The 23,494-nt window shown below is 38.0% G+C and overlaps 1 protein-coding gene across 2 annotated transcripts; it reads right to left on the reverse strand.

Moving 5' to 3' along the window:
- Positions 1-23,279, reverse strand: pnck (pregnancy up-regulated nonubiquitous CaM kinase). Of its 2 annotated transcripts, XM_036578068.1 has the most exons (13): positions 23,115-23,279; positions 22,997-23,049; positions 22,363-22,450; positions 19,510-19,641; positions 18,020-18,094; positions 16,611-16,749; positions 12,846-12,969; positions 11,908-11,983; positions 11,322-11,434; positions 10,230-10,308; positions 5,634-5,721; positions 3,719-3,809; positions 1-590 (listed from the first exon to the last, which is right to left on the reverse strand). In XM_036578068.1, exons 3-13 carry the CDS (start codon positions 22,437-22,439, stop codon positions 580-582), a joined length of 1,005 nt encoding a protein of 334 aa, XP_036433961.1. In that variant the 5' UTR covers positions 22,440-22,450; positions 22,997-23,049; positions 23,115-23,279; the 3' UTR covers positions 1-579. The 2 variants fall into 2 exon arrangements, with proteins under 2 accessions (XP_036433961.1, XP_036433960.1); XM_036578067.1 differs by lacking the exon at positions 22,997-23,049 and having other exon boundaries at positions 5-590.
- Positions 23,280-23,494: the final 215 nt, after the last annotated feature.

Genomic DNA, 23,494 nt, shown 5'->3' on the forward strand with positions numbered 1-23,494 from the left:
GGTTATTAATCACACAAGGACAATTTTGTTTTGCATGCAAATATCCACCAAAAGTATTCCCTACATCCATTGGGAATGGACTTCTTCACTCTAACATAACTGAAGCAATATAGCATTTGTGTAAAACAAGAGACCATATGGTTATTGTTTCAATAATCAATTTAAGCCATATTAATTCCCAACATACCATATTATTTTATCATATTGAATGTCCATATGCACGCTCGTACGGTTAGCACAGATATATTAGCCTCCAATTTATCCACAGCTTGGAACATTACTAAGTTAATAATTGTCGGTAACATAAATAGCAGCACGCTTTTATATGTAAAACATACAGAACATGGCAATTAAACATTTCTTACAGTAATAGTGCGGTAAAATGCGGCAGTAGCGACTTACACAAAAGGAGGCTCCAATACAGTTTCCATCTGGCACCAGTACAATTCATACTGGTTTGTGTCAGGCAAAGCAGCAGATAGCGCCTACATCAGCAGTTCGGGGCACAGGCCCTGCTCGGACAAGTGCGCAGCCAGATTTGTGAAGTTGACAGACTTTTGGTCCTCTGCCAGCGGGTCTTCATGAGGTCCCTGCAGCAAAAACCAGAAAGGAAGAATGTCTGCAGTTCCTTTACAAGACTAACAGATAAAAAATGATCTTGTTCAGGGCTGTGGTGCTGGTCCTAAGACAGTGCAGGACAATTTAAAATACTGTAGCACTGAAGTAAAACTGATGTTCTTCTAACTATAAAGCCTAATTAGCAGGACAATTTGTCATCTTTACTGATAAAAAAAACAAGCAGTATGTAAAAGATGTGAATTTTAATGTTCATTTGTGAAATACACAATTTATTTTCTCCACAATAATTTAGATTCCCCACAAGGGCTCACTATTAGCACTCAAGTAGGGGTTATGTACATCATTAAGAGAGAGGAAACCCACACATTAACCCACACCAGGAAACCGTTTTACTGGTTGAATAGTTGCGGTCACAGACTCAAAAAAAGGAAGCAAAACAGTTCATTAGCTAAAGGTTTGTTATTTAGTATGTGAGTTTTAACCCAATCAGTTCATTTTAAAAAGGTATTAAAAAGGCTAAAGATAGCAAAGACACAGAAGGAGGTGCCTCAGCCTCTGAATTTTTTCAGCAAACTCTCAAATCATAGCTGGCTTTACAGATATTACACCCGTCCCCCCCAGCTGCCCCTAAAATGAGCAACTTGTGCACATTTTCTACACTGGGAGGATCCTGATGACTGGGGAAGCAGGAAAAACTTTTGATACCACACAAGCCGTGCAGCGAGAATAATTCATGAATTACTCAACTGACTGCATGTCTTCCAGCTCTTATGACTGAAGAGAAAGATTTACTCAATTTAAATGGTGTTACTTTACAACCATCTTGTCACTAAGCCTCAGTCAGTATTATCTCTCTCTCTCTCTCTCACACACACTCACATCCCCTGCTAACCACACACACACACACTTCTTCTTCTTTCTCCTCACACTCATTCTCAAAATTTTCTGAGGTAAGTCAGGTGCTAAGTAACCAGCTGGTGTAATAATGTTCAACAACAGTAATTAAAGTAAAGACACTAGCTAGCATTGCCTGAGACCTGCTTTTTAACTGTATACAAAATTAATGTTATCTAAAAAGCATACTTAACAGCCAAATTCAGTCCTCCAAGAAAGAATTAATTATCACTCCCTCTCATGACTACATGTCAGCTTTGGCCTTTGGATCGACTCGTTTTGAAACTCTGTGGAGGTTTCAAAATCATTCTGATTGATTAGCTCAGCTGCAGCCGCTGAAGCGAGTCTCTCAGGTCTGATGAAGATATAAACTTATTTGCTGTTTGTAACCACTATGCAAACTCTGCGAAAAACATATTTAATTTGACATCATGCCTCTCAGAACACATTTGTTTTGGCTTTGTAAAATAATCAGTTGTCATTTTTACCTTGTATAAACTGACATGTGATCATCCATTTGTCCAATACTAACTTTTACTTGATCCGGACAAGCATTAATGTGGATTAATGTAGCTTTAGGGGTGAGACCAGTCCCCAGCCCACCGTTTTTCTCACCATATCTTCTATCATTCTATAACATTAATTAGCTGATACGCACACAGACAGTACTAGTCTAGCACCTTGGCTTTAATATCAACATATAAGCCTACCAATGGCACAACAGCTAGCTTCTCTCACTTGAATTGAAACATGCAACATTAGCTTGCTTGATTAAGAAAACATCAGTTAGCTAACAATAACAACATAAAGAGTGATCTATGATTCAGTGCAGCAAAAATGAGGACCGCTGCAATGACTGTAATGTGTTGGTGCTGGGTGATAAGAAATCACCCCTTGTGCACCCCTAAAAAGGGGCTAGTCATGCCTGGGGTGGATAGGTAGATAAGGTTTTTAATTTTCGAATTAGTTAAAGGGTCATTCCAGCCTAAACTTGCATTTAATATGTTATTTGTCGTGTTATTTAGTATACTGTTGTGCAGCTTTGCATCTCTCAGCCTCATCAGTATAATAGAATTCACACTTTTGTATCTTTTTTGCATTTTTGTCCATTAATGTTGTCTTACTACAACACCAAGCACGCATTACACAAATACGACAACTATGGGGATGCTAAATAAATTCACTGATGTACAGACTAGTAAACATAAATGTGATATTCAGCTTGCTAGCAGTAACTTCATTCTGCATCCATTATCTAACATGAGCAACATTTCTAACAGCCCGCCCTAGTACCGAGATAAAAACACTTGCAAAGTTCCTCCCACCTTCAAGATACATCACCTGAAGGTTGTTTTGACTCGTCTGGCCATCACGGACCCACTATAGAAGGCGAGGAGGCATGTTTACAAAAGATGAAACAATGGTCGCATTTTTCATTTTGGCCGAAGCGCCCCTTTAATGTTTTGCTGATATATTTACAAACTGTACACTCTCAGAAAAAAAGGTATGAAACTGTCACTGGGGCAGGATCCCTCTTGTCACTGGGGTGGTACAGTCAAGGGTACATCTCAGTACCTTTAGTCAGGGAACATAACTGAACCATAATCTACTGAAATCATATTTTCTAAGTTGTATTGACTCCACACACCCCGTCTCGTCTCCAGGCTTTTTATTTCATTGTTCTGTTTTAAAACATTAGGTTATGATAAGGTACAAATATGTACTTCTACACTGGGGGAAAAACTTATTTAAGGTACACAATTAAATCTTAAAACCACTGTTGTACCTTTGAGGGAACATTTACATTGTTTGTACCTTAATGAATGAAAAATGTACCTGCACAGAACCTTTATTTCTAACAGTGTACTAACGTATTCAGAATGTTTTACTAATGCACGTACAAAATGTACAAGCTGTTATACATATCCATAAGGGTTTGTGTACAGCACAGTAAGCCCCATTTGTATAATGCTAATCATGTAGGTCTGCTTCCTCCCACATAGAGATTTATTCTACTGTCAGAATTTTCAATGAGAACTTCTAACTGAGACTATACATTCATGAGGGATTAGGCATTAAGGAATATTTCACTCAAAAAAGTTAACATAGCTAACCGTAAATAAAAACTATGGTGATCAATTAGCAAGATCTTATATTCATAATGCTAGCTGACCTTCTTAGCACTATTAGCATGATTAACGTTGTTGGGTGACTCCTTTGATCAGTGTGAATAAGTCTCCCTCACCTGTTCTCATGGATGTGTCCCCTTCCTCCTCCTCGCTAGCATGAGCCTTCTTCCTGAGGTGATGCACCACCATAGTGGCATTAAAGGCTCTCTGAAACACAAGGTCCATCATGCTTTAAGGCCAAAAAACGTAAAATCCAACAAACAAAAACATCCCAAAAGCCTTAAAATACTCTGGCAAATCAAATGTTCCAAATCAAATGGCAGTGAAGTTTCTAAAGAAGATCTACTACAAACTGACCCAACGTTAGTTAGATGTTAAACCACTGTGGTATGAGCTTTAAACCCAGCACCATAGACCTATGAAGTTGTGTCACCAGTCTGTAGTCAGCATCATGCCCATATTATGATCTCCAAGTCTAAGAGTTTTCAAATATCATACCCTGTGGCAAACAAAAATGTTTCAAAGTTGATACCTTTTGCCCTACAAACATTTCTTCTCTGGACATCACTACATACTCTGAATTATGAGGTGGTTAAATAGTCAAAACATGAATACTGCTCCATGTAAGCTAACAATGTGCATTGAATTGACATCAGAAAACTGGCATCCTTACCAAAATACCCCACACAAACCATCATTCTTTGTGATGTGTGGTAGTTACGTTGATTTGGCAGTAGACGTCTACAGTTTGACTGGCTTGTTTTGGTATATAAAAGCATTGAAATGTAATAGTAGACTTAATTTCATGCAATGTCATTTCAATGTACAAGCAAGCTTAATGTTAGCTTGCTTGTAGCATATATGTAGCAAAATATATTACATCAACACTGTTATTTCTAAAAGTGAGTAAACTTGCTATATTAACATAAGAGTGAACTAAAGTCTGTACTGATGCTTGAGTTACATGCAGATGTTCTTGTACCTAGTAAAAATGAAACTTCATGCTAAATCCAGGAAAGATTATACTTCATATGTAAACAGTGAATATGTGTTTACACACTTTTCAAGTGGAATCCCACTAATCAAAATTTCCGCACTTCCAAACTCACTAATTTGCAAACAAAGTAATTCAGAGTGTTTTGCCCTTCTAGAGAAACTGTTCACAGTGGCAGTGATAAGAACCAGATTTCTGAAGAGTTCAATGTTTCTAAAAGCTACATCTGATCAAGTTACTACATAAAATGGTTATAAAAACACTATTAGATATAATTTGTTTAGTGTTGAGATATGCTTTTGGCCTAAAACATAATTTTTAAATACATTTGTGGAGGAGGGGTACATGAAAGGTGCTGGGAAGCACAACAGTCCCCAAATAAATTTTTTTCAGATGTACCACTTTTTTATCATGATTAATATTGCATATAGAAACTCAGAGGATACATTTTATTCTCGATGATAATATAAAAGCTATATTTGTGTTGCAGACATCACAATCCCAGAGGTCAATCACTACCAGTGTAAAGAAATCTAAGTCAGTAAGTTTCTCTGCAATGAACCATTTCAACCCAGACCACTCTGAATGACTCCTGAATGTTTACATCTTAACAACAGGATTATCCAGAATGTTCAACAAATCAGTTACTTCATGGTTCTTGGCTTGGACTAGGTAAAACCTATTGGCACTTTTATTTTTAAGAGTGTAGGTCTATGGTCATCACATGCTACCACGGCCTGAGCCAACGTTCTCTTCAGATTCCAAGACCTAGGAGTGAAATCCAGCATTTGACAGAAACAAGCAGCTTCGATTATGTATCCAGTCACACATCTCGTGTGAAGCAGCGGGGGAGAATGTGCTTTAATGATGAATGTTCTCTAAGCAGCCTGATATGAGGTGCGAGCAGATGTGTTTCTCCCAAGCACCTGCAGAAGGCTCAGTGTGATCTGTGAGATGCAGAGGTGAGTAACAGAGGCTTCAGCCGACTTCACACATCAGCCATCACCATCCACCACATGAAACAAGCGCTGTCTCACCTTCCACTGGCTCTTGGCAAAGTTCTTCTGAATCTGCGCGGAGACCGAGCCGTGGATGTTTTTCTCCAGAGCAGCTCCCCCTGAAATCCTGACACAACACGATATAAAACAATTTACACTGCTGTTCAACAGCTCGAAATCACTTAGTCATAATCAAACTAGTCATTTTTTAGTCTATTTTTAAAACTTCACTAACCAATAAAATATTTAGATTTATATGGTTTTAAATTAATAAATAAATATATAAATTAATAAATAAATATATAAAGTTTATATAGTAGATTTAAACTAGACACCAAAATGTGTTATAGATTTAGTTTTATTCAATATTTCCGTATTCAATATTCAGTATTTTGGGACCAACAAGTATACTGCATAAATAAATGTCTATTTACAATATTTTTTGTCAAATTATCCATCTTAATATTTGATCACCACTTTTTAAATACACACCATTCTGGTTATTAATTTTAGCTTCTCATGAAAAATCATGATATGGCACCACTGGCTCTTTTATACCTGTTCCAACATATGAAAATCTGAAACCAAAATATGAAATCTTGAATTATTAAAAGTTCTTGAAATACAGCTACATTATATTTTTGACACTAGTTCAGGTTCTTTTTTTACATCTGCCTGACAGAAAGCTGGAAATGTCACAACAATAACAACAATTATTTGTCTTTGGGGTCACTTTTCGCCACTCGAAAGCAACTCATTTGGCAAACTAGCTACCTCGCTTGCCAGTTCGCTTAACTTACTGGCTGACACTGAAACAACGTACTAATCTGCTCTCATTCAAATGTGTACTTTTACTAAAATCGTGCAGAATCAAACTAAGCTTCTATCTCTGTTGAGTGTGAAAACATTAGCCAGTAAACCTCTTGTTGCGTTAAGACCAGCATAAATGCTCATAGCGTTAGCTTCCTAAATAACTAGCTTAACTACCTTAGCAAACTCTTTACAAAGTGATAATTCTACAAAAAGCAACATCAACGCACAGTTTAGTTATATTCTGGTGCACGTATTGCTCATATAATAACACTTGGTGTCTTTATCTTCACACGGAAAAGTAAAGACTTCGTTAAGTTGTGTCGGCTTGAGCTAACAGTGTTAGCTTAGCTACCGAAGTCAGAGGAGTAACGTTAAGTTACCATCAGTAACATAGAAACGGGCAGGACTCATTTCCAGTTGGGCGAAACAGAGGGTTTCGATACTCGGCTACAGCAAAGTATTGAATTTTAATACCCATCCCTACAATGTATCAGACATTAGAATCATTTTATACATTTATATACAACAAGGCTTTTTTCTGTAATGTTAAATTAAGTATTTGCACGGACAACCTCGGGTACTCGGCCAGCCGTTTGGGGCGCCAGTATTGGAAAACTCAAATCTCTGTTAGCGCAACATTTACTTAGTCGTACCGTTCAGGCACAAGAACAGGGAGAAATATATAATTACAGACCAGCAATAAATTAAAACGCAGCTTTTATGTTTTATCGGGAATGTACGATGTTACGGTTTTGCTCATATTTGTAAGTATGTATACGTGCTATAAACAAACGAAGGCCCGAACGTGAGCGCGTCGTTAAGGTCGTGATTGAGAAAGCAGCTTTAATGCTAACTAGGCTAACCTCGCTACCTGACGTTAGCCAGCTAGCCTAGCTAGGTCGAGAAACGGTGAAAATACATTTCTCTGACAAACTCAGCTATAAGATGACGCATCGTTGACTGAGGAGAAAATAGCTTGTCTAAACTCCTATTCGGACGGGCTTAGTTTTACATGAGGAGGTGAGGTGATGTAATTTTTTTACCGGCGTTTCTCGGTGATTTTAATCCTGTTAGGATGCGCCGCGTCAGATATTTCGTATGCGCGCTCCCGCGTCAGTGAAGATTCCGGCGCCTTTTAGCTTCTGTGAACTGAGCCTTAAAATAACCTCGGGTGATATTAGTCCCGTGCGAATCGACATGTCATATCCCGGGGAAACGGAGTTTTCATTATCAGCCAATAAGTTAAGCGAACTGGCAAGCAAGGTAGTTAGTTTGCTAAATTAGTTGGCTTCGAGTGCCATAAAAGGACCTCAAAGACAAATAATTATTATTGTGACAGTTCCAGCTTTCTGTCGGGCAGATGTTAAAAAAACGAACCTGAACTAACTTAGTGTCAAAAATATAATGTAGCAATATTTCAAGAACTTATAATAATTCAAGATTTCGTGATATTTTTTCCTATGACTGATACGTTGGAACAGGAAAAAGACCCAGTCGTGCCATATTATGATTTTTCATGAGAAGCTAAAATTAATAATCAGAATGGCGTGTATTTAAAGTCATCTTCTTATTCGCCAGCATCTTCAAATTTTCCCGTTCCACCTTAAATAGTGCAGTAGTTAGCGATTATTGCAACTCCAGTTCGTAACTGCTGGACCATGTAAGGTGGAACGGGAAATATCGAATAGGAAGCTAACTTAAGCCTCCCAGGCCGATATGTAACGTTACTATCTTGTCTTACATGTACAACTCAGAACATTTAAAACTGTTCAGAAAATGCTGTGCAGTTGACTGTTGGCAGTAGATATCCAAGCTAATGGTGATGCTAATGACGCAGACTTCTCTTAAGACAGCACAGTAAATGGTTAAGATGAAATAAATAATGACTAACGTTAAATTAAATTATCTTAAGATCTTTTCAGCTCTTTTCTGTAGTGAAGGCGGAGCGTAAATGAAATAACCACTTCTGTCTCTTCTCCTTCTTCTACTAGGTTTTTTGGCGGTTGGCAAACCTGTTAACCTATGTGGTGCACTTACGTCTGTCATTATAGCGAGATTTCTTATCCCGTACGAGTCGCTCATAAAGCGTGCAGTAGTAAACTAGCTTTACCCCACCTCCTCATAGAAAACTAATCCCATCCGAAAAGGGCTGAAGACCATGATTCCTCATCTGCATACAGTGCTGTACCAGTTAGCTGTAGTTAGTGTTAGGTCACAAGACACAGCCTCTGTTACTCCTTCAATACGAAGACTACTGGGCTTTTTAAAAATGATAAAACATGCTTATCCTGTTGCTGCCAAAGGTATTTGCTACTGGTTTGTTAGCCTATTAACAGAGCCGGTTTATGAGGAGCCTGGCCACTTCCTATTTCCCCGTTATATCAAAAACAGGACTGCTAAACAGCAGAGGGCGCCCGCGAGCCAGTCCTCAACGAATGGCAGTAAAAGGAGCTCAGCGGCTAAAAACGAAATGTTAAAATAGTTTCTAATCACTGGACCAGAACTTTGATTTAATTTTAGAAAGTAGAAAGATGTATTTCACTAAAGAAAGCAAAGAAAACTCACCTGTATGTTTCCTTTTTTCTACAGCAAACGGATTTTTAGCAGCAGAACGCTGGCGTTACTGCTACTGAGTGCTGATTGGTTGGCGAGCGGAGCAGCTCATTGGCTGTTTGCGCTCACTGACGTCATGGCCGTACATGAGGCGCCGTTTTAACTCCTATAACTCGAGTTTGAAAGCTCTTAAAAATATAACAGCAGTGTTAAAATGTTTTATGCTGTTCAGTGTTCAGGAAATGAATGTATTCTTTTGCATTAAAAATATTTAAGCATTTATAAACCATGTTTTTGCTCAAATGCTCCATTTTCACCCATTCATTTTGGACTTGCTCAGGAGCGCCCTCTAGTGTTTGAGAACCCCGGAAGACAATACAGAGTGATAATTCTCCTCTCTACAAGGTCTCTGCTATTAAGACCAGACCAGTTACCTAAAAGACTAAACCTCCAGCCATACGACTTACTGTTTTTTCCTTAACGCTTCATCCGGATATCCATTCATTAAGCCTTGAGGCTAATATCAAAATTTGTTGGAAAGCACACGCCTAATGGAAATGAGTGATTTTGAATGGGAGTGTATGTAACATATATTTAATATTCCATATAGAAGTAATAAAAATTCATTTAGAGTGGTTTGTTGTAAAATGCTCTGTTCTATAGAAACTTACAGAGTCAGAGTTGTTCACAGTGGTGGTGATAGGAACCAGACGTCTGATGAGTTTAATGCATCTAAAAGCTAAATCACAGAAAGCCAGTTCAATGGTTACAAATACGCTGCCTGACGCCTGAGACATTGTTTTAAGATAGTTTGCGATGGGCACATACAGGGCAATATAAGGCAAAGTTTTCCCCAAACAAACTTTTTTTGTATTTTTAACTATTTCATCATTATCAACTTGTGTGGCTCATTGGTTATTTTGGTTTTTAAAATGGCTATAATTTTGTTACAGACATTGCAACCCCTGGTTCTTATCACCACCACTGTAAGGAAATCCAAATTGGTAAATACTCTGGAATGGAGCATTTCACATCAAACCACTCTGAACGACTTACATGTCGGACTAAATTAAGCAAACATTTTGAAAAATCGTTGGAATTCTCCTTTAAGTTGTGTTTCTCAGACTGCAGCTCAAACTGTGCGCAAACTCCTACACACAGTTGCAAACACTCTTTCTTTCTTTCTCTCTCTCAAGGCCAATGTCTTTTTCTCCAACCATCGACCCTTCCATTCTCCCACCACTCGACCGCTGCTATTTATAAACTCACCAAGGATGCTGCAAGGCCTGCTCACAATTGAACCTCCTCTCTGGATCCTTCTGCAGTAAGTGGACTATGAAGTCTTTGGCTGGGAGCATTAGTGGAAAACGCAGGAGAGAACAGGATCAATACCATTTAGTGAGCATAGAGGGTGGTCCACCTAGAGGTGGAGATAATGGAGACTTTTTTTTTAATAATTCAGTGTGAAATTTTTTAAAAGGGATTTTCCAACACTATTTTAGGTTTTCCTCAGTTTTAGGTTGTCCTCATACTTGCTTGATCTTTGCCTATAGAAACATGTTATTGGTTTCTGTGTTCTACAGAGTGTTTCCCACTCTCAGCTCTGGAGAACCCCTGATCTGAGCAGGCTAACATCCTCCTTTTACTCATACACGAACTCTGCTCATGCAGGCCTTTGAAACTGCACTATTAAAATAAAGATACCACAGAGGGTCCTTTACGGAAGCCCAATCTCATCATGTAGAAGAGAAAAAAAAGTCTGTCTTTTCTCCTTCTTTGTTTCTAGCAGCAGTATATCACAACAATAATTTTGTATCTTGAAATAATGGCTTATTCTCTTACAATGCTGACTTAGCCTCTTAAACTAATGACTTATTTTCTAAAAATAATGACTAACTACATCAGAATAATGATTTAGAATCTTGTAATAATGACTTATTATCTTTCTTGAATTTTAATACCACTGTACCTCAAAGTCTCAAAAAACAAGTCAATATTTTAAGATACTAAATCAACATTTCAAGATAATAAGTCACTGTTTTGAAAAACGAGTCAATATTTCAGGAAAATAAATCATTACTTCGAGATACCAAGTCAATATTTTCACACACTGCTAAGTTCTTTGGGTGACACCATAAAGAACCACTTTTGTTTTCCTAAAAACGGGTTACAAAAGATATTTGTGAGTGTTACGAACCTTTAAAAAGCTTAAAGAACCTTCAAATAAAGTAAAGGTTCTACACCAATTTAAGGCTTCTTCCTAGAACCTTTAAGTTATATGGATGCACTGTAGCCTTTAAAAAGTACCACTGACATTATATATGCACAACAGTTTTGCCTCCACTGACTGTCCTAGCAAACCTGAATCTGAGATGTCATCCCAGTATGGTGAGTCGAACTCAAACTCAGCCTTTATGATCTGCTTGTAGAGCTGAGAGTCATTTTCATCATAGAAAGGAGGGTAACCACACAACCTGCAGAGACAGAAGACACGCAGTGTGATCCGTAAGCAGTTGGACAGGACAGTGTTGTTTCAGCCCTTTAGTCCGGCACATTAGATTTAGAGTGAGAGGATTCAGATGTCAGAACTACCTGACTTACACAAAGGCCTATGGGCAATTAACTGAGTTACTACAGCAACAGCCCCCAGTGATGGTAAAAACACTTGTTGTTCAAATGTTGTTCATTTATTGAGTCATCATAATGTCAATGCCAAGACCAGGACTAACTTTGGCTCAATGTACCAACTGTGATTCAAAAACATTCCTCAACATGAGTGATAAACACATATATTCATGTAAGAATTGTTGTTTACTGGAAATCAATTAAAATTCAGTTGAAGTTTTTTTTAAACCAATAGCATTGGTAGAACAGTTGTTTATTTGTCAGTTAATGGTTAATCATTTCCATCAATAGTTTGTACCTGTATACATTTTTGTACACTTACAGTATGAATGAAATAACTCCCAGGGCCCACAGATCGACTTCTTTACCATACGTCTTCTGTTGTAACAGCTCAGGAGCTTCACACACATAAAATCGATGATGAAACACACATACAAGGCAAAAATTAGTGGGCCATATTTAGCAAAAGCATTACAGTTTAAAGCAGCAGCCTCTCTATCACCTGATGATGATCTCTGCGCTACGATGCTTTTGGGGAAACTCAACCCAGATTACTGAGAGCCAGAATAAAAAATGGGAAATGAGTTCATTAGACCTGTTAATGCTAACCTGGGATGAAGTCCCCCAAAGGCGCTGTAGTGATAAGATAAAATGGCAGAGAGGGAATCACTTCAACTGTCTTTCTGAACTGAAAAAGTAATGCATTGAATTTAAATTGAATCATTTCCACATGAATAAAATATTTTACATCCACACAGTTTTGTTTTTTAGTTTACTTACTTTAATAGTTGCATTGATGTAATGTATTTTATTCAGGTGAAAATGATGATGATTCAGTGCATCAGGTTTTTCAGTATTAAAGCCATAAAATGTATGTATCCTTTGGGAATGAGCCACAAGCTCATAGCTCACGCTGGCATGATTTTTGCTATAATAATCTGTCTGGAGATAGATGGTTATAGATTTTTTAGCAGACTTAATTAAATGCGCTTAAATATTATAAAGCAGTCTCCTACCAGTGTAAGCATTCCTGTCATTACTATTCTGGGATGAGTTTCTCCAATAACATTATGGTGCTATTGAACTCTCTCTAAAAGCCTTAAGATGATGTTATGGCCAGAGCGTGTCTGGGAAACTCACAAGCCACAAGCATGCATAATGGTCCATATCACCAACCATAAGCTAAATCTGTTTGTAAAATAACTTACCAGAATAGCTTTTAAGACAGACCTAATTAAATGTGTTATGAGCTTCTCTTACCTACGTAAGCAGGAGTTCCACAAGCAGTGGATAAAGCTCCCTGGTCCTCCATCTTAGACAGTCCAAAGTCACTGATGACAATCTTTGAACCTTCTAATGGAGTTTCATACAGCAGGTTCTCAGGCTGGTAGTAACACAGAGAAAGGTTGAGCAGTCGTCTCTAATCACACAGTTACTTTATTATAATGTAAAGGAAAATAGTGCTAATCATTTCAGATTCAACACTTCTTTGGTATAAAGAGCAGGTGTAAAATATGCTGAAAAAACTCTGTTCCGAGAAACCACTACATGTTTCTGTTGGTTCCTGATGATTTTTTAACATGTTTTGGCTTTTTTGATGGGTTGATACACTATATGGACAAAAGTATTGGGACACCTACACATTACACCCACGGGTGATTTTATGACATCCCATTCTAAATAAATAAGCGTTAATATGGAGTTGGTCCCCCTTTGCAGCTGTAACAGCTTTCACTCTTCTGGGAAGCTTTCTACAAGATTTTGGAGTTTGTCTGTGGGAATTTTGGCCCATTCATTCAGAAAAGCACTTGTGAGGTCAGATGCTAATGTTGGGCGAGAGGACCTGGCTCACAATCTTCGTTCTAGTTCATCCCAAATGTTTGATGTGGTTGAGGTCAGGGCTCTGTGCAGGCCAGTCAAGTTCTTCCACACCAAACTCAAATGCCTTGCTTTGTGCACTGAGGCTCAGTCATGCTGGAACAGAAAAGGGCCTTCCCCAAAATGTTCCTGCAAAGTTGGAAGTATATAATTGTCCAAAATGTCTTGGTCTGCTGAAGCATTAAGATTTCCCTTCACTGGAACTAAGGGTCCTAGGCCAACCCCTGAAAAACAACTCCATAGCATTATCCCTCCTCCGCCAAACTTTACAGTTGGCACAGTGCAGTCGGGCAGGTAACATTCTCCTGGCATTCGCCAAATCCAGACTCGTCCATGAGACTGAAGCAAACCAAAAAGCAAAGCGTGATTCAACAATCCACAGAATACGTTTCTACTGCTCCAGAGTCCAGTGGGGCATGATTTACTAATGGTTTAACAGGTGACCAGTGGCTGATTTTAAAAGCATTTGATGGTTGCTAATGGGATCTAAAGATGTTCTACAGGTCTCTATTGGCACTCATTAGAAAGCAAAACCATTATGTTTTAATCTCAATGTTTTCTAATGGTTCTTTCTTTAGCAGGGTAATGACTTTTGTTCTAACCACATATTGAAATCTTTTGGCCCAAAAGTGGTTTAAGCTGACATGTTTGAGTGCTGATGAGTCCTCACATCACAAAAAGGGAATACAATGCATGGGATTCCCAGGGTAGGGCTTTTATCTTCAGTTTTGGAGTTTTTATAAAGAAAATTGGCAAGATCTAAATAGGTTTCTGCTTAATATGTCAAGTTATTGGCAAAGAAAACATGCCTATTTATTTAAAGGAAACAAAATACGCAAACCAAAGTGCTCTTTGGATTGATGAAGAACGTGCAGTAAATGGTTCTATATAGAACCTTTTTATAGCACCAAAAAGGGTTCTTCTGTTGTTATGACAACAAGCTTGTTACAGTAGAAGAATCCTTTTTGGTGCTATAAAGAACCCTTTTCAAAAAGGTTCTACATAAAAAACATCCACAACACATTCTCCATGAATGTTTCATGATGCAAAGGACCATTTTATCATGCAAAGGGTTCTTTTGAGTGTTTATGTGTAGTCCTATGTAGAACCATTTTCTTTACTAAAGAACCTTTGAACAACCATCTTTTTAAGAGTGTAGGATTTGTGGCACAATGCTGTGACATCAAGCAAACGCCCCACCCAACTTGAATAACCACGCCCACTCACCCAGCCTTCATACTTTCACCACAGCAGCTAATGTTTTACATACATAGATGTAAACCCAAATGATGTACACATATAAAATAAAGTTATATCTCAGTTTTGGAGGTATACAGTTGTACAAGGTAAATTGAGTGTAATACAGCTTCCTATCCAATAATTCTAACATGCTCAGATTTGTTTTTCACTTCGTGTTTTTTTTTATTGTAGACTTAGTAGCCTAATGATTAATCTGAGCAGACTGGGTTATGGGGTAGCAGCACAGGCATACTCATTTATGTGAAATTCTTTTATTGTGTGCACAACAGTTCTGATTCTGTATCAATCAACTTAATATGATCACCATATGTATGTATTACAGTAAAGAAAATCAAAACAGGATAAACTGCTGTTGTTGCTAATTTTAATTGTGAAGTTAGTTATCTACTATACAGGTATCAGTTGTGGGTAGAATGCCCTAAATCAATACTCAAGTAAAAGTAATAATTTCTAGGTAAAATAATGACACAAGTAAAAGTATCTTCCCAAAAAACAACTTGAGTAGAAGTACAAAAGGTCAAAAAACTACTGAGTACTGAGAAACTTATAGAACTGCAGTGAGACTCCTTAGCAAATTCAGCATTTATCAGCAGAAACTGAAAATTGTACAGTGCCATTCGTCTTGTTTTGCGTTTCTTTTGGTCTAAAATAAAATGTTAAAACTCCAAAGTGAGAGATGTGACCAATTACAAAGCAGCACAGATGTCCCCAACAAAAATAATGAAATTAAACACAAGAAATGAGTTAGTAACTGAATATAAATGGCTAAAATGTAACTGAGTAAGAAGTAGATTTCTTTACTCACTAATATACTTGAGTACAAGTAAAAGTATTATGAATTGAAAATAATTCATAACTCCATAATATTGGAGTACAAATCCATCAATATTTCTCTTAAGTACATATACTTTATTACATGTAACTGGTTACGGCCCACTTGTGACAGCTATCAGTGAATTTATACAGTGTGGAAGCTGTGAATATTTACTGTCTCTAGAGATGGACACCTATGCATACACATATCTCCAATAGACAGTAAAATATAAAGCGGTGATGTAATGTCTCATACTGCTAATATGAAATTTTCATTTTCATTAATGATAACAGCACAGCAGTGTTAGCTTGCATGTAGCGTTACTTAAATTTCAGCCTTTAACAATCTCTTAATTCAGATGATCTTTCTCAATATGGCAAAACATATCACCACTGGAACATTTTTGCCTACTGCAAGGCACGACAGCTGTGAGTTAAAAAAAACACCATTCATTTTGCTCATAGAGAAAACCAGCTTAGACCTGACTTTCCTAATATGGCATCAACTACAGAATGACATTATGACTTCAGAAATATCAAATCAACAGCCTAAAAATGACCTTTTATTCAAAGAGGAATAACTGACAAAAAAACATTAAGGTGTTATTTGTTTCAACAAGCACAAGGATCTATAGTTAAAGGGCCCATATAAAGGAAAACCAGTTTTCCTCTTTTAAAAAAAAAATTGATGTGGTATGTAAACATTGCAAGTTTCAGCTAATCTGCCCCATTGTATTTTACCATATATCAGGCACAGTAAGAAAAGCATCCTGTTTAATTCTAAAAAATACTAAGAGGTTTGCAAATGATCATATAAAAATGAATTATGTCTGTTTTTGGTACATAAACCCACCCAAACATTATAAGCGGACATCAAGGAAAGGAGTAAAATACAAGAAAACTGTAGTAAATGGCCTTTTAAGTTGAATAAAGAGCCTAACATAACATAGCTTAAAACATTCTGAAAAGCCAGATTCATGCTGTCATAAATCTTTTGCGGGTATTAAATGAATTAATGATCATTCACAGCAAAAACCGCAAAATGAGAATTGTTGAATAAGTGTTCTTTGTTACCTTTAGGTCTCTGTGTACAATGCCCAGCTGATGGAGGTACTGGACGGCCTCTAGCACTTGCTTTATGACCCGGCTGGCGTCCTTCTCTGTATAGCTTCCACGCTCCAGAATCCTGTCCAGCAGCTCTCCTCCGGTCACCCTGCAGCACACACACATTCCACATTCAGCGCGCCACAGGCCACTGGACAGGGATCAGACTTTTGGTCCCTTCATTATTTTAACTGCTGGGGGTACAAGACCAGTCTGGCTCAAAACCATCCTTTAAAGCTATGGCACAGCCAAAGATCACATTTCTGCAATTTTACTTACTCCAAATGTAGTCGATCTACAAAGAGATATTTGGTGTCTGGTGTCTGTTTCTTTAGTTTTGCACTGGAGTACAGATACTATGGCTTGGTTAGGAGCCAAATAGGGAAATCTGTCTGAGATTACTTAAAGGGCCTGTATTCCACATTTTTCAGAGGCCCACTTACTTCATGTTGGTGGGGTTTTGTGCACCAAAACAGTCCTAATTCATTTTACATGACCATTTCCAACCTCTCTACATCCCTTAATATAGAACAGGCTGTTTTTGCTGCTGTGCCTTTAAGACTAATATATGTAAATGGCCTCTATTCTGATTGGCTGTCCTGTACTGTACCTCATTCAAAATGCAGTCTGGCCTGAAACATACCTTATGACTTCAGTGTGAGTGGGTGGGGCTAAACTGCTGTATGCTAAATAGGCGCATATGTATAAATGTTTCGTTTTTTTGTGACATCACAAAAACAGTGAATTCAAAACGACTGTTTTTGAAGCTTAGTTTCCATATATGGATTATATGAAGTGTGCTGAGAACTTCTGCAGTGTTTACATACCATATTAATCTCTGTAATGTACAAAATTGGGTTTTCCATGATATGGGCTCTTTAACAATTCAAAGCAGTTTGTGGCAATTATGTTTTTAAGCTTTAGGTAAATGCAGTTGCGCAATCCTAATGGGCAGAGTATATATTAGTGTACATTAGCATAGCTTATATTGCACCAGGGAGGGCAAACTAAAGAAGTAAACTTTAGACATCAAAAGTGTTGGCTGAACGACCACATTTGGGGTTTTGGATTAAATTAGATTTTCATTTAAAAACAAGCTCTGTCTCCAAAAGCAGACAGGCAGGAGCACAAAATTAGCTCTACGCCTGCTTCTATCCAAGCATTTGAGTCTGTGATCTTATGTTTCCGTTTACTTTTCAGCTATGACTTGGCGCACATGCAGACACTCCTACATACTTGAGTGTAGCGAGAAAGAAAAGCTGAGAGATTGAGAAGGGAGATAGAGACCAAACTGAAATTGTGTGTTTAATTCTTCCACTGAAACAGGCTACTGTATGACAGTACGCTAATCCCCATGTTTGCTCAACAGGTCTACTCACAGTGTCATTACCAAATAAAGTTTTGTGGGTGTTTCGAAGGTCTCCTCCAGGGAAATGATATTTTCATGCTTGATTCTGGAAAGAAAATAAAAACACAGTATATTGGCTCTGTAGTTCCACATTACTTGTGTACAGTTAGAGCCCATCTGCTCATATATATACATACATACATATATTTGTTCATATTAAAATGTGTGTGCAATATTTATATATATGTCAAACAAACATGGAAAAATAACCATTATGTTGTCTTAGTTTAATGTCATTTCAATGTATTATGATCCTTTTCTTCATAACAAGCACAGAAAATCGCTAGTAATATGCTGATGTCTTGGTAGCTAGCTAGCTAAATTTCCCATTCCACCTTAAATGGAGTCAGGCATCGGAACTGCTGCTTTGTTTAAGGTGAAATGGGAAAATTTGAACAAGAAGCTGGCGAGTAGCTCACTTCAGCTTCATATCACTGAAGAATTAGTGGTGGGAGATAATAATAAATCATTATTTATTAATGCTTCCCCCCCCCTTTGAAGGCATATAATTCCCTAAATGTAACTAAAGCCCAGCACCAACTTAACCCTCCCCTGCTGTCACTGCAGACTGGCAGGGTCGCCTACAGAGCAGCGCTAGTAGCTGTTAATGAAGTAATGCTCTTTTTTATTTGAGGGTCCCATTTCATAGCGGAAGATTTCAACCACTACCCCTTGTACCTCAGTTCCAAGTGGCAAGGTGACACTCAAAAACAAGGAGTAAATAAGAAATGGGATTGGGCCTTTAGTGACACTAATGTGATTAAAAACTCCATGGTGATTATACAAGCTGTCTGCTATAGAAAAGCATTGTTACTAGCATGGGACGCTCTGGAGCAGCCGCAAGTCACCATGCTTAATGACAAGCGTCAGCTGGAGGGGTATTTAGCCCCCCAGCACTGGGCTGGGGAGCAGTGGAACATCTCTGGAGTGATGGTCATCTGGCTGAATGCAGTCAAATCCTTACAGCAATGTTCAACATCTAGTGTAAAGCCTTCCCAGAAGAGTAGAGGCTATTACTGCAGCAAAGGAGAACAAACTCTCTATTAATACTCTTGATTTTGGAAGAAATCCTACAAATTCTTGGATATGTAGAGCATTTTGTTTTACATATGTACCTCTCAGCCATGAATGGATTATTTTAAGCCAAGGCACTAGACAGTGTATTCATAACCAAAGTCATGTAATGACTTTCCGTGAGGCAGCTTTCAGAGGCATTAAACTCTCCAGACATCTGGTTCCTATCACTACTACTGTGAACAGTTCTGACTCATGTTTCTCTAAAAAAAAGCCACTCTAAACATAGAAAAATATGAAAAATCAGTGGAATTTCGCCTTTATTAGGTAACATGTGCAAGAGGTTATGTATTCTTGAGTAAAGTACACAGTAAGATTGAGTGAAACTGCTACTAAAGTGAAGAAGTTCCATAAATAAATAAACATGCAAACAAACAAACAACTAACCGGCGTAATACTGCAATCTCGTTCTCCAACATGGATTCTTTGCCCTTTAGCGCCCTCTTGCGGATGCACTTGACCGCTACAAGCTTCTGCGTCCTGCGGTGCTGAGCTACTCTCACCTCTGAGAAGGAGCCTCTGAGAGAAATAAAATTTCACGCTGTGTGAGTTCAATGCAGTACTGTTGAATTTAGAAGACATTACAGCATTATGAGCGCCAGAGTCTCGAGCTCCAGCGCTGTGTTCAAGGCCGCGTTCTGTGAGCACAGAGAGAATGATTCGCAGCCACTGCTGTCATTCGCTCAGTCACCAGAGCTGAATGAGCTCTAAAGAAAAGCATGATTGGTATCCTCAATCTGACTCTGTGACCCTCAAACAGGCTGCTTTGTGTGCATGTGTGTCTTCTCTGTTCTTCCCCAGGGTGTGTGACAGCTAGTGTCTGAAAAGAATGATGAGGAAAAATGTTCTACATACTAGAAAAATTCATTTAAATTCAAACCTGTTACTAGTAAGATATTCTGTATTTTAGCATGCATGACTTTCACTTCTCACTAGTGAGAATTCATGGCTTTTTCCAGCTCATTTTAATGAGAGCAATCATTTTTACTAGTATGAAATACATTTTAAAATGTGCCAATTCAATTTTCACAAGCAGAACTTGAAATCTGAATTGTCACCTGTGCAAATTCTATTATTCAGAATAGAAAGTTTTACTTTTACATGTGAGCGCTACATTTTTACATGTAACAAAAACATTTTCAGTACTTAGAAATTAATTTGAACATATCAAATGCACAAACGTCAAAATTTCAGTTTCACTTTGTTAGCCCCCTTTTACCCTGTTCTTCAGTGGTCAGGACCCCCATGGACCCTCACAGAGAAGATACTATTTGGGTGGTGGATCATTCTCAGCTCTAGAGTAATACTGACGTGGTGGTGGTGTGTTAGTGTGTGTTGTGCTGGTACGAGTGGATCAGACACAGCAGTGCTGCTGGAGTTTTCAAACACTGTGTCCACTCACTGTCCACTCTATTAGACACTCCTACCTTGTCAGTCCACCTTGTAGATGTAAAGTCAGAGACGATAGCTCATCTGCTGCTGCACAGTTTGTGTTGGTCATCCTCTAGTCCTTCATCAGTGGTCACAGGACGTTGCCCACAGGACGCTGTTGGCTGGATATTTTTGGTTGGTGGACTATTCTCAGTCTAGCAGTGACACTGAGGTGTTTAAATACTCCAGCAGCACTGCTGTGTCTGATCCACTCAGACCACACACTAACACACCATCACAACATCAGTGTTACTGCAGTGCTGAGAATGATCCACCACCCAAATAGTACCTGCTCTGTGAGGGTCCGTGGGGGTCCTGACCACTGAAGAACAGGGCAAAAGGGGGCTAATAAAGTATGCAGAGAAACAGATGGACTACAGTCGGTAATTGTAGAACTACAAAGTGCACCTATTTAGTAAGTGGAGCTGATAAAATGGACAATGAGCATAGAAACAAGGATATACGTTATAATGTTATGCCTGATTGGTGTAATGGGAAAAAGGAGTAACCATTCAGTACACAGTCCATACAGTATATATATGCAAAGTTTTGAATTAACCGTTTCTGTGATGTGACAAGAATGTGATCTCATTTAGATATATCCACCTATTTAGCCTACAGCAGTTTAGCTCCGCCCACTCATAATGAAGGACTGTTTCAGCTCTGAGTGCTTTTTGAATGTGGGCAGCCAATCAGAACAGAGCTCACTTACATATATCAGTCTTAAAGGTACAGTAACAAAAAAAAATAATTCAGAGGGATAAAGAGAGGTTGGAAAATAATCATGTAAAAATTAATTATGACCAATTTTGGTACATAAAACAACAAAAATGTATTATGTAGACCGTGTGAAAAAAAGAAAATACAGGAAAAATGTAGGATATGTGCCCTTTAAATGTTCATATGAGTAAGAAAAATTACGACCACCTTTATTAGCAAAATGAAAATGTGTTGTTCATTATACAGCAGCTGTTACTCTTTTCAAAAACTCATTATATCAAAAACTGTTACAAACATGGCATATTGAATTGAATAGCACTAATATAAGCATGGTGGCAAATTCTGTTTGGTATTGTAGCATTTTAAACTGTAAACTCTTAGTAAAGTGTGCTACAGCTACAGCTTCCAATAAGGTGGCTGTTGTTGCCAATGCTCTATAAAGCTTGTCCAGCCTGGCAACAGTTGCTACAAAGGAACACATTTATGGGTGGAGCATGGATACAACGTGGATAAAATTAGCACTGGACACAATTTACTGTAATTTACCAGTAAAATAGCATCTTTACACTGTAATCAAAATACAGTAATCTCCTGTATTTTTACAGAAAAACTGTAAAAACTGTAATGCAGCTCAATCACCAGTAATTTACTGTAAATTTAAATTTTTTAAAAATTACTTTGAACATTACCAGACATATAAATATATGAATTAAAAATCAATATAAATGAACATACTTATTCACCATATTTTGTGTATAAACAGAATGTCCCTTAAGATGCAAATACATTTGCACATAAACCTCACAGTCATTTGCTGTGTTGTTACAGAAATTATTAAGTAAATTAAGTTAATTTCACAGTAAAATGATGAAAACAGTATTTTAGGTTTAAAAAAAATGTGTTAAACATTGTGAAATCCAGGCGGTGATGAACAGTGTAGGTCTGTCCTTATGTTTTCCACATGGACCTCAGAAGTAACAGATAAAATGATTCATTCTCCTGCCAGCATCGCATCCTGATGCTAGAATTAACAAAGCCAGTGCACAGTGTAGAAACACAAGCCATACATGCAGAAGAAACATGACTCACTCTCCTAGTTTCTCCCTCAGCTCATAAACAGCGTTGATGTCGTCTGCTTTCTTACGCACATCTCTCATCAGCGGCATCTTCACCCTGCCTGAATGAATAACACAAGCACACGTACACTTACATTAAAATAACATTTATGCTGCATCTGACCACACATGCCTTTTATATTTGCTCAGACTAACCATGCATTCAGCTTCTCTGGCACATCTGCATCCTAGAGCAGAAACTGTTCCCTTATTAAGTCCATATTAGAATCCAAGTGACTTATGATGGTCCTTTCAAACGTTTCAACAAGCTAATCTCATATTCCTGCCAAATTCACTGACAAAAGACAGCAGACGGAGAGGTGAGTTCTCTCCTGCCAAATTGTTTGGTGTTGGATCCATAGCTTGCTGTAAGCAATAGTCTTGCTATTTATATATAGTATTATAGCAGTTTTTACTATGAGAGTATTCAATTATAATGTATGACAAAGCAATAACTGAAAAGGAATGGCAATATGCTATTTCCCTATAGATATGCTATTTCCCTATAGATCCCTATATATCTTCTATAGGTCAACATCCGCAAAGAAACCCCATTCTACTGATAGGAAACTGTCTACTAGACAGGCTGAAATGATTAATCATGATACCTTCATAATCTCCAGACAGATCTGCTCAGTTAGTCACAGTCGCCTGATGAAACCTGGTGAAACAGAGCTCTGCTTAATATGAAAGGCCAGAAAATAGAGGTACAAAAGAAGCAATTACCTGCTGTAAGCTGCCACCAAAATGTGCTAGGCACCGTGTGGAATCAGGTAGTTAAAATTTTGCCTTGTGTGTCCACCTCTCTCAACTTCCACCCTGCTCTGAGCTGTGTAATTGAAAATCACATTCACTTTACACTGGCGACCTTGGCCACCCACACACTTTAGAGAAGAGAGCTGACTTAGAGAACGAGTGAAGAGTATGTGTCTGTGGTGTGGGAGAGAGAAAGAGGGAGGGAAAAGGAGTTAGAGCTCAGATTCTGGCCTTCCTTTAATTTATTCCACAGAGAAAAAGGTATTAAAAATGCTATTTGGAAGGATGTGGTAGATGTTGCATGAAGATTTTTCATCATCACACATATTCATAATAGAAATATAGAATAT

Source organism: Colossoma macropomum, unplaced genomic scaffold (assembly GCF_904425465.1).
Source record: "Colossoma macropomum unplaced genomic scaffold, Colossoma_macropomum, whole genome shotgun sequence".
Lineage (NCBI taxonomy): Eukaryota > Metazoa > Chordata > Actinopteri > Characiformes > Serrasalmidae > Colossoma > Colossoma macropomum.